This window comes from Oncorhynchus clarkii, chromosome 20 (assembly GCF_045791955.1).
Source record: "Oncorhynchus clarkii lewisi isolate Uvic-CL-2024 chromosome 20, UVic_Ocla_1.0, whole genome shotgun sequence".
Classification (NCBI taxonomy): domain Eukaryota; kingdom Metazoa; phylum Chordata; class Actinopteri; order Salmoniformes; family Salmonidae; genus Oncorhynchus; species Oncorhynchus clarkii.
The window spans coordinates 38,328,024-38,340,716 of record NC_092166.1 but is presented as its reverse complement, the minus strand read 5'-3'; the positions used below and the strand labels follow the sequence as shown (position 1 = coordinate 38,340,716).

Genomic DNA, 12,693 nt, shown 5'->3' with positions numbered 1-12,693 from the left:
CCCAGTTGTCAGGGTCACATCCAAATGTAGGGGAATGTATATGATTAAATATGAAACTATTTGTGAGAAGATGAAATGTGATGTTAGTCGTCTAAATGAGAAAACGTTTTTTCATGTAAAGTTAATCCAGTCAGTGGCCATTCCCCCGTGAGTACAGACATTATACCCAAACGTCATGGAAAGCCCCTTTCCACAGAGTTCTCTCTTAGTTGACTAAACGCTGTAGTTAACTACCTTTGTCGTAATGACGCCCTAGCTAAGGAGCTAACTCAAAAATAATAGCAAAGACAGTATTAAGACTGCTACTCCAATAGATATCCTTGATCACACTTGAGGGCGATGTCATGGCGACGTTGGCTAGCTAAGCTCATGCGTAGAAACAAGTAATCGGGTCTAATGGTTGTCTCTGTCCGAAATGAACAAGTAATCGGGTCTAATGGTTGTCTCTGGCCGAAATGAACAAGTAATCGGGTCTAATGGTTGTCTCTGGCCGAAATGAACAAGTAATCGGGTCTAATGGTTGTCTCTGGGCGAAATGAACAAGTAATCGGGTCTAATGGTTGTCTCTGGCCGAAATGAACAAGTAATCGGGTCTAATGGTTGTCTCTGGCCGAAATGAACAAGTAATCGGGTCTAATGGTTGTCTCTGGCCGAAATGAACAAGTAATCGGGTCTAATGGTTGTGTCTGGCCGAAATGAACAAGTAATCGGGTCTAATGGTTGTGGTTGTCTCTGGGCGAAATCAAGTGGCTGGCCGAAATGAACAAGTAATGTCTAATGGTTGTCTCTGGCCGAAATGAACAAGTAATCGGGTCTAATGGTTGTCTCTGGCCGAAATGAACAAGTAATCGGGTCTAATGGTTGTCTCTGGCCGAAATGAACAAGTAATCGGGTCTAATGGTTGTCTCTGGCCGAAATGAACAAGTAATCGGGTCTAATGGTTGCCTCTGGCCGAAATGAACAAGTAATCGGGTCTAATGGTTGCCTCTGGCCGAAATGAACAAGTAATCGGGTCTAATGGTTGTCTCTGGCCGAAATGAACAAGTAATCGGGTCTAATGGTTGTCTCTGGCCGAAATGAACATGTGCAGGCTGTCAAATCAAAGGGCATTCCTTCGAACTAAAGTTGTTTTTGACAAAAATGAAAAAGTGTCAGTTTGTCACATTCACAAGGTTGAAGTAATAACATTCCTTAATACTTAAGGAAAATAGTTCTAGGACAACGGGGGCGGTAGAGAGAAATGTGGTGGTGTTTTTGTCTTACAGTAACGTTATACTATGCTGTTGTGTAGAATACTATCATTATGTGATCTTGAAGACATTAATACAACTTTGATCTAACTTTATTAAATGAACACCATTCACATGAGTCGTCTGTTCTCTACGCGCCCGCTGTCAACCGACCCAAAACACAAGTACCCCCCCCCCCCCCCCCCCCCCCAAGCAAACTCACTAAATGGTCAGGCAATAGAGTGAGCATGAATAGCAAATAAGCTAATTTGACAGTCATTCCCTCATTCATGTCCATTGGGCTGTTATTTTGAGACCGAAACCATTTGTCACATTACCTTACATGCATTGTCCCTCTCATTAGACACTTTACATAGGCACCGAATGTCACTTTAAAAAGCCATATACACATGAGTGCAGGAGGAGGTGGGGAGAGGGGAGACTGGCCACCCAGCTGCTTCTGGCATTGACTTCCTATGGGATTGACGCACGTTGAGAAAGTGGTCTGGGAGTGGTTTGAGTGGAGCGGGGAAAACGGACAACAAGCTCTTATTGGCAGAGAGGTTTGGAACGCATTCTGATTGCTCTTAACTAATTTACCACCTGGTGATGTCACCAGGCAGGCCAAAACTCCACCCCAACAAAACAGTCAGAAACTTCAGGCGGTCCTTTCAAACAGCTCTTATCAAAAGTTTTTGACTGCACTGGGCCTTTAAATGCAGCAAAAACCCAATACATTTTTGTAGGCTTCAGACAAACATAAATATTGCTTAGCCATACATGTGCAGAAAACACAAGCGATAATTACAGCATCTGGCTAAAAGATGAGAGAAGTTGTGTAAATACACAATCCATATTTTCTATAATGGTTCGATACAGTTTTAAGGGAACTTCGGACATCTCAGTGTTCCGCACGATATCCACTTGTGTTTGTAGCTTCGAGGTTCTACGCTGCCCTAGCCTGCTTTGAACACTGAGGGACCGAGTTGCAGTACCTTTGCCGATCACCAGACCACACTTGTCAGCGGGTATTGTGTAGGTGACCTCCTGCAGTCCCCCTGGTGAGCCCATGCCCCAGTCCCCGCGGCCTCGTCCCCTTCCTCTTGGTCCTCCAGAGCCCCCAAAGCCATCGCGCTCCTGCTCCAATCACACATAAGATAACTTTATTATCCCCATGGGGAACTTTTAATTGCAGCTCTTTTCATACATTAAAACATGTCATCAAGCAAAGACAATGGACATTAAGACAATTACAGACAATAAATACAATGAGAATATAAAAGTTAATGAGCGATTCATAATGATAAAACATTCAAACTTCTTACATACAGCAAGGAGACCCTCACCAGCTCGTACAGGTATTATACCCCGGAGCATAACCCAAGCATGGAGTGGAATTCTTTTACAATGTCCTTGTGATATATCACAGGTCAAATATTTGAATATATCTGATAATGTATCTTATCAATCCTGTTAATTGCAAACGTGTACTTTTGCTTGAGGTCGTCTGCACTTACAAAGAACCAAACGTATGACTAATCTGTTAGCTGTATTTGACCAGGAGTAGCAGTACTTATTTGCAGATCTAAATGGTAATTGTCTTGGCCACCTGAGCGATACACGCCAGAAAACAAGCAACATGGGACGAGTCCAAAATGGCACACTATTCCCTACACGGTGCACTACTTTTGCCCTGAGCCTTATGGTCGCATGTCAAAAGTAGTGCACTATGTAGGGAATAGGTCGTCATTTGGGACACACCCATAGGTCGAGACGCAGCATGGGGAAAAATACATTGACTGGAAAATAAGGATCACGAGTGGTATGTGTGCTTGCTTGGTGTGTGTTCTGTGCCAAGTGTGTGTTTGCTGGCGGTGGTGCGTTTGTGTGTACACTCTACTTCTAAGGAAAGTGTGTGTTCTGTGCAGTGTGCATGTGTTCTTTGCTCTGAGTGTTTACTGGAGCGGTATTTGTTTGTTCTGGGTGTGTGTGTACCTGTGCTGTTTGGATGAGCTCGTTGATGAGATGGACAGCATGCTGACACCTGTCTGGTTGGCCCATCACTTGGGCGATGCGCTCTGGGCTGATGCCATCATCTGGAGGTGGGAGTAGGAAGTAGAGTACGCACTAAGCCAACAGTGGTGACTGAAAGCAGGACTGTGTTCAGTTAGATTCAACGTTTGCATGACAGTTTGTACTGAACGGCACGTTTCCCCTACTGCACATGGAGCAGCTACTCTTCTGGGATACCATAATCAAAGCTTATCAACTGGTCGTTCAGTTTCCTTTTGTCATTTTGAATACGGCACACACCGACACAAAGAATCAAAGTCCTCTTTCCACATACATACTTGGTTATGGTATGATAAGAAACAGGGAAAACTGCATTCCCCCGATATAATTACATCGCTACAATGAAGAGAAACCCTCCTCCATATGACATACAGTATGTAAAAAGAAACGTTCGACACACACCTGGTTTGAATTGGATCCTCACTCCAGAATCAGCCTGGATCTTCTTGATCATCTCGCCACTCCTGCCGATGATGATCCCCACTGCGAACCTGGGCACAGCTACCTATAGGGAGGGAAAAGGTCAGAAGCACGTGAGCTCAAACATCAAGGGCGTGTTTAAAAATACACCCTAGTCAGGGGATGTGAAATTCCCTGGACATCTGGTGCATGCACATTGCATTCTTACATCCAAAGTACTTCCGCCTAATCTTGACGCAAAGTCGTTGCGGTTGCTGCGGAAGTCTCCCTGGTCTTTGTCGCGGATGATCTCGATCACCAACTCCCGAGCTTGCTATGGGGAGAAGAAAGTGATATTCACAGGACGGTGTGTGTGCACCATGGCAGTCAATGGTCCCCGTCATGCAGCAGCCTGACAGTAGTTGCCCTGTATAACGTTAATCAGGCCTCCCGTCTCACCTGGACCTTGTAGGGATCCCCAGTGATTCTCAGGGGTTTGTCCGCCCCGGTGGGCATGGGGCCATCCTGGATCATCATCATCTTCACTCCTATTCTCTCCTGACACACACACACACACACGGTAAACACCTAGTAGAGCCCATTCCTGAAAGTCAAGACTCCCACATCCATGTCCTCTGTTTCCCTCTATGACACTCAAAATCCATACAAGGCCCATAAGAACAGAGGGTGACAAATCCACACAGAATGAAATGAATTGATTCTCTATAGATCATACACAAAGATTGCTCAGTCATTATGCCTGGTCTTTTCCTGAACTTTCAAATACCTTTCAATCACTTCAAAGCATACTTCCTTCAGACTGACATTTTGCTCTGTTATTTATAACTTTTGAGATAATGGCAATAAGGCCAGCATTTAAAAAAATTTAAAAAATAATAAAAATCACCAAAATAATTTCTGATAGCACCAAATATCCTAAAATAGACAATCAATCGGGTTGATGGTCCATGTTACACTATCTTCAGAAAATCTATGTTCGAGAGTTCAAATGACTAGACAGGAATGCAATGCATTTTGCAAAATAGCGAGGCTCTTCTGTTGCAGAGATGGTAAAAACGTTTCCTATTTTAATAGTCTTTGGAACTTGAAAAGATTAGTCTAGAGCCTTCGCTATAGGCTGCTGCTTTTAGATCTCTCTGGCAGAATGAACCAAACCACCTTCTTGGGTAGCCAATATTTTAATAGTCTTTGTAACTTGAAAAGATTAGTCTAGAGCCCTCGCTATAGGCTGCTGCTTTTAGATCTCTCTGACAGAATGAACCAAACAACCTTCAAATAACTGTCAGTCTAACGGTAACTGACCATAAACATAAACACATTTAGCATCTCCTGGTTTCCACACTTAGCCTACAAGCCATCGATGCAGACCGTTGGAACATCTACATTTTAAAAAGTCTAATACATACATTATTTATTTTAGACAGGTCTAAAGGAACACGATATGAAAAAAAATGTAGTCTACTTCAGAAAACAGAACAGCAGACTTGTCCTTATGTTAGGTCCTGATCTGGCTATGCCAAATACTGTGGGCTACACTATTTCATTTAGCATATAAGATTTGCTTAGAATTCCCGTGGCATTATTTTATAGTATGAAGAATATAGCTGATCAAAGTTGAATAAAATAGAAAGGATATTTTCTCCACACAATCTGAGGGAGTGAGCACATGCAGCTATTCTGTGTTGAGTGGTTAACAATGGAATGGGTCCTCCTATATGCTTAATTTAGAGTTATTAATGTAACTTTAGTTGTTCTACAAACATTGGGCTATATGTTTAGATTTTTTATATATTTTAAAGGCTGCATGATGAGACTAATGATGATTTGAAAAAAGTAGCTTGAAAGGCATGAGCTCTGCTTTGTTTCTTTGTGCAGGCTGTACACACTTCATCAGTCTCTCATTCACAATTTGACAAGCACTTGATAATGCCTCGAATTTCACAGCATCCCCTTGGTGTGGCCGTAACGCATCCTAAAAAAATCCAGGCCTTTTGCGACCAGTGCCGCTGTGCCCTTGGCCCCTAGAGCTGCGTTGTGCCCTTCTCCCCGTATGCTGAATGTTCCGAAGAACCTCTCACTCACATCTCCATCACCTGATCGGGTCTTTCTAACAGGCTGAAGACCGACACAGAGACGCAACTGTGTGCTTCCTTATCTAATTCAGAGGTGCATATTGAAGATATTGGAAGAACTGTCTCCACCTTTACTTTGTCAGCCAACAAGATGAGTAGGCCTAACGAACAGCAAAAGCACTAGCCTATGACAATCTTATTATCCTCCCATAGTACAAATGTTGACCTATTCTATGAGAGAAATTTAATATTCCAAACATAGTCTGGGTTTGTGGGATGCGATAGATCCCAAATTAATACAACCACTAGCACAAAAAAAAACATTTCTACGCAATGTGGCTGACGCAACAGATCAGACCGTTTATCTTAAAATGTTGATAAACTATTAGGCTATTTATTTATTTCCATTATAAGCGCTTATCTTCTTAAAGATAAGAATTGTGTTTAATATTAGGAAAGTTGAGAAATAAATATAGTAGGCCTAGTCTATAGAAAGTTGATGCAATCCCACTCTTTTTACGAGGCCTTCACGCAATTGCATAGCCTATAGAAATATTGTGCAACATGAGCTCATGGGCTCTCATGAAGTGTTTGATTAGATTTTCTAACCAGGTAGTTAGCAAGTTTGGTTGGCTACCTATGACCATCAGCAGCATCAGAGCTTGGAGAAGACTAATTACCTTGACTAAACAGTCATATGGAGACTGTCTTCATAACTCGTGACCGCCGGTGTGGTGTAATACGGTCACTGCAACAGCCCTACCACTGACGCAGAGTGAAGTTAAGTAGGGTGCATACGGAGAAACAACAATCCTGTGGGCCTTCTGTCCATACGAGGGAACAAAGGAAAATAGTGAACATCATAATTACTTGATACTTACAAAGACTGTAGAAACTGTGATTGCTTGTCTTGAAGTATTTATGGTTGTGAAAAAAATTGCAGTGCAGGCCTAGTAGCAGTAGTGGTATTGGTAGTGCTGCATCAGTAATGGTAGTAATAGGGATAGCTGTGGCATTATTATAGAGGATTAGTATGGTAGGCTAGAGCAGTGGTTCCCAAACCTTTTATAGTCCAGTACTCCTTCAAATATTCAACCTCCAGCTGCGTACCCTATCTAGCACGAGGGTCAGAGTACTCTCTTTTGTTTTTTTGCCATCATTGTAAGCCTGCCACACACACACTATACGATACATTTATTAAACATAAGAATGAGTGTGAGTTGTCGTCACAACACGGCTCATGGGAAGTGACAAAGAGCTCTTATAGGACCAGGGCACAAATACAAATATAATAATCAATAATCATTTTGATCTTTATTTAGCCATCTTACATATATTTGTTAATCGAAAGTTGTGAATAACTCACCACGGGTTAATGAGAAGGGTGTGCTTGAAAGCATGCACATAACTCTGCAATGTTGAGATGTATTGTATCTTAAATAATTTTCCACACACAGTCTGTGCCTGATTTCAAGGAGAGGGACTCTAACCCGGAAGCTTATAAGAAATCCCGCTACGCCCTCCGACGAACCATCAAACAGGCAAGGCGTCAATACAGGACTAAGATCGAATCGTATTACACCGGCTCCGACGCCGGTCGGATGTGACAGGGCTTGCAAACCATTACAGGCGACAAGGGGAAGCACAGCCGAGAGCTGCCCAGTGACACGAGACTAACAGACGAGCTAAACTACTTACAAACATGCATGAGAGCACCAGCTATTCCAGAAGACTGTGTGATCCGCAGCCAATGTGAGTAAGACCTTTGTATTTATTACGGATCCCCATTAGCTGCTGCCAAAACAGCAGCTACTCTTCCTGGGGTCCAGCAAAATTAAGGCAGTTTAAACAGTTTTAAAATATTACAATACATTCACAGATTTCACAACACGCCCCATCTCCACCACTACCACATATCTACAATACTAAATCCATGTGTATGTATAGAGCGTATGTTATCGTGCATGTGTGTGTATGCATGTCTGTGCCAATGTTTGTGTTGCTTCACAGTCCCCGCTGTTCCATAAGGTGTTTTTTTAAATCTGTTTTTTTTTTTTTTAAATCTAATTTTACTGCTTGCATCAGTTACGTGATGTGGAATAGAGTTCCATGGCTCTATGTAGTACTGCGTGCCTCCCATAGTCTGTTCTGGACTTGGGGACTGTGAAGAGGGATATGCATGGGTGTCCGAGCTGTGTACCCGTAGTTCAGACAGACAGCTTGGAGCATTCAACATGTCAATACCTCTCATAAATAAAAGTAGTGATGAAGTCAATCTCTCCTCCACTTTCAGCCAGGAGATTGACATGCATATTATTAATATTAGCTCTCTGTGTACATCCAAGGGCCAGCCGTGCTGCCCTGTTCTGAGCCAAGTCCTTTTTTGTGGCACCTGACCACACAACTGAACAGTAGTCAAGGTGCGACAAAATTAGGGCGCTAGGACCTGCTTTGTTGATAGTGTTGTTAAGGCAGAGCATCACTTTATTAGACAGACTTCTCCCCATCTTAGCTGCTACTGCATCAATATGTTTTGACCATGACAGTTTACAATCTAGTGTTATTCCAAGCAGTTTAGTCATTTCAACTTGCTCAATTTCCACATTATGCATTACAAGATTTAGTTGAGGTTTAGGGTTTAGTGAGTGTTTTGTTTAAACAGGTCAACATTCACAAGGCCGTAGGGCCAGACAGATTACCAGGACGTGTACTGCGAGCATGCGCTGACCAACTGGCAAGTGTCTCCACTGACATTTTCAACCTCTCCCTGTCAGAGTCTGTAATACCAACATGTTTCAAGCAGACCACAATAGTCCCTGTGCGTAAGAACACTAAGGTAACCTGCCTAAACGACTACCAACCCGTAACACTCACGGCTGCAGCCATGAAGTGCTTTGAAAGGCTGAACATGGCACACATCAACACCATCATCCCAGAAACCCACCACAATTTGCATACCGCCCCAACAGATCCACAGATGATGCAATCTCTATTGCACTCCACACTGCCCTTTTCCACCTGGACAAAAGGAACACCTCTGTGAGAATGCTATTCTTTGACTACAGCTCAGTGTTCAACACCATATTACCCTCAAAGCTCCTCAATAAGCTAAGGTTCTGAGGACTTAACACCTCCCTCTTCTACTGGATCCTGGACTTCCTTACGGGCCGCCCCCAGGTGGTAAGGGTAGGTAACAACATCCGCCATGCTGATCCTCAACACAGAGGACCCTCAGGGGTACATGCTCAGTCCCCTCCTGTACTCCCTGTTCACTCATGACTGCATGGCCAGGCACGACTCCAACACCATCATTAAGTTTGCCGATGATACAACAGTGGCCTGATCGCCAACAACGACGAGACAGCCTATAGGGAGGTCAGAGACCTGGCCTTGTGGTGCCAGGACAACAACCTCTCCCTCAACGTGATCAAGACAAAGGAGATGATTGTGGACAACAGGAAAAAGAGGACCGAGCAAGCCCTCATTCTCATCGACAGGGCTGCTGTGGCGCAGGTTGAGAGCTTCAAGTTCCTTGGTGTCCACGTCACCAACGAACTAACATGGTCCAAGCACACCATGACAGTCGTGTAGATTTGGCATGGGTCCTCAAAAGGTTCTACAGCTGCATCATCGAGAGCATCCTGGTTGCATCACTGCATGGTATGGCAACTGCCCTGGCCTCTGACCGCAAGGCACTACAGAGGGTAGTGCGAAGGGCCCAGTACGTCACAGGGGCCAAGCTTCCTGCCATCCAGGACCTCCATACCAGGCAGTGTCAGAGGAAGGCCCATAAAATTGTCAAAGACTCCAGCCAACCTAGTCATAGACTGATCTCTCTGCTACCGCACAGCAAGTGGTACCGGAGCGAAGTCTAGGTCCAAGAGGCTTCTAAACAGCTTCTACCCCCAAGTCATAAGACTCCTGAACATATGTGTCAAATGGCTAACAAACAATGTGCAGTGCCTCCCTCAACCACCCTTCACACCACTGCTACTCTCTGTTGTCATCTGTGCATAGTCACTAATAACTCTACCTCGAAAGCACATTGACTCCCCCCCCCCCCCGTATATAGTCTCGCTGTTGTTATTTCACTGCTGCTCCTTAATTACTTGTTACTTTTATATCTCTTATTTGTATCTGTATTTTTTGAAAATGCATTGTTGGTTAGGGGCTCGTAAGTTAGCATTTCACTGTAAGGTCTACAGTCGTGCCCAAAAGTTTTGAGAATGACACAAATATTAATTTCCACAAAGTTTGCTGCTTCAGTCTCGTTAGATATTGCCAGATGGTACTATGGAATACTGAAGCATAATTACAAGCATAAGTGTCAATGTCTTTAATTGACAATTACATGAAGTTGATGCAGAGTCAATATTTGCAGTGTTGACCCTTCTTTTTCAAGACCTCTGTAATCCACCATGGCATGCTGTCGTTTAACTTCTGGGCCACATCCTGACTGATGGCAGCCCATTCTTGCATAATCAATGTTTGGAGTTTGTCAGTATTTGTGGGTTTTTGTTTGTCCACACGCCTCTTGAGGATTGACCACAAGTTCTCAATGGGTCTGGGGAGTTTCCTGGCCATGGACCCAAAATATTGATGTTTTGTTCCCCGAGCCACTTAGTTATCACTTTTGTCTTATGGCAAGGTGCTCCATCATGCTGGAAAAGGCATTGTTCGTCACCAAACTGTTCCTGGATGGTTGGGAGAAGATGCTCTCGGAGGATGTGTTGGTACCATTCTCAACATTTTTAGAAAAGGCTGTTGAGCAGCAACTCACTGCCTTCCTGAAGACAAACAATGTATACGAAATGCTTCAGTCTGGTTTTAGACCCCATCATAGCACTGAGACTGCACTTGTGAAGGTGGTAAATTACCTTTTAATGGCATCAGACCGAGGCTCTGCATCTGTCCTCGTGCTCCTAGACCTTCCTGCTGCTTTTGATACCATTGATCACCACATTCTTTTGGAGAGATTGGAAACCCAAATTGGTCTACACGGACAAGTTCTGGCCTGGTTTAGATCTTATCTGTCGGAAAGATATCAGTTTGTCTCTGTGAATGGTTTGTCCTCTGACAAATCAACTGTAAATTTCGGTGTTCCTCAAGGTTCCGTTTTAGGACCACTGTTGTTTTCACTATATATTTTACCTCTTGGGGATGTTATTCGAAAACATATTGTTAACTTTCACTGCTATGCGGATGACACAGCTGTACATTTCAATGAAACATGGTGAAGCCCCAAAATTGCCCTCGCTAGAAACATGTGTTTCAGACATAAGGAAGTGGATGGCTGCAAACATTCTACTTTTAAACTCAGACAAAACAGAGATGCTTGTTCTAGGTCCCAAGAAACAAAGAGATCTTCTGTTGAATCTGACAATCAATCTTAATGGTTGTACAATCGTCTCAAATAAAACTGTGAAGGACCTCGGTGTTACTCTGGACCTTGATCTCTCTTTTGAAGAACATATCAAGACTGTTTCAAGGACAGCTTTTTTCCATCTACGTAACATTGCAAAAATCAGAAACTTTGTCCAAAAATGATGCAGAAAAATGTATCCATGCTTTTGTCACTTCTAGGTTAGACTACTGCAATGCTCTACTTTCCAGCTACCCGGATAAAGCACTAAATAAACTTCAGTTGGTGCTAAATACGGCTGCTAGAATCCTGACTAGAACTTCTTCCAGCTTCAATTGTTCTGCCTGTGATTATTATTATTTGACCATGCTGGTCATTTATGAACATTTGAACATCTTGGCCATGTTCTGTTATAATCTCCACCCAGCACAGCCAGAAGAGAACTGGCCACTCCTCAGCCTGGTTCCTCTCTAGGTTTCTTCCTAGATTCTGGCCTTTCTAGGGAGTTTTTCCTAGCCACTGTGCTTCTACACCTGCATTGCTTGCTGTTTGGGGTTTTAGGCTGGGTTTCTGTACAGCACTTTGAGATATCAGTTGATGTACGAAGGGCTATATAAATACATTTGATATGATTTGATTTATTCATGGCTGATGATGGTGAAGGTGATTCATCAGAGAAAATAACTTTACCCCAGTCCTCAGCAGTCCAATCCCTGTACCTTTTGCAGAATATCAGTCTGTCCCTGATGTTTTTCCTGGAGAGAAGTGGCTTTGTTGCTGCCATTCTTGACACCAGGCCATCCTCCAAAAGTCTTCGCCACACTGTGCGTGCAGATGCACTGACACCTGCCTGCTGCCATTCCTGAGCAAGCTCTGTACTAGTGGTGCTCTGTACTGGTGGTGCCCCGATCCCGCAGCTGAATCAACTTTAGGACGGTCCTGACGCTTGCTGGACTTTCTTGGGCACCCTGAAGCCTTCTTCACAACAATTGAACCGCTCTCCTTGAAGATCGTGATGATCCGATAAATGGTTGATTTAGGTGCAATCTAACTGGCAGCAATATCCTGTGAAGCCCTTTTTGTGCAAAGCAATGATGACGACATGTGTTTCCTTGCAGGTAACCATTGTTGACAGAGGAAGAACAATGATTCCAAGCACCACCCTACTTTTGAAGCTTCCAGTCTGTTATTCGAACTCAATCAGCATGACAGAGCCTTGTCCTCGTCCAGCCTTGTCCTCGTCAACACTCACACCTGTGTTAACGAGAGAATCACTGACATGATGTCAGCTGGTCCTTTTGTGGCAGGGCTGAAAAGCAGTGGAAAAGTATTTTGGGGATTCAGTTCATTTGCATGGCAAAGAGGGACTTTGCAAATAATTGCATTTCAACTGATCACTCTTCATCACATTCTGGAGTATATGCAAATTTCCATCATACAAACTGAGGCAGCAGACTTTGTGAAAATTAATATTTGTGGAATTCTCAAAACTTTTGGCCATGACTGTACACCTGTTGTATTCGGCGCATGTGACTAA

General features: G+C 43.5%; 1 protein-coding gene across 4 annotated transcripts in view; it reads right to left on the bottom strand.

Annotated features, from left to right (window-relative positions):
- Positions 1-12,693, bottom strand: part of LOC139376328 (far upstream element-binding protein 3-like) — a 63,908-nt gene that overhangs the window by 35,306 nt on the left and 15,909 nt on the right. For all 4 annotated transcript variants that reach the window (XM_071118723.1, XM_071118725.1, XM_071118724.1 and 1 more), the window contains exons 8-12: positions 4,161-4,259; positions 3,931-4,035; positions 3,705-3,807; positions 3,225-3,325; positions 2,225-2,366 (exon numbers count right to left, since the gene is read on the bottom strand). In XM_071118723.1, coding sequence (XP_070974824.1) covers positions 2,225-2,366; positions 3,225-3,325; positions 3,705-3,807; positions 3,931-4,035; positions 4,161-4,259 — 550 coding nt within the window. The remainder of the gene's footprint in view (positions 1-2,224; positions 2,367-3,224; positions 3,326-3,704; positions 3,808-3,930; positions 4,036-4,160; positions 4,260-12,693) is intronic.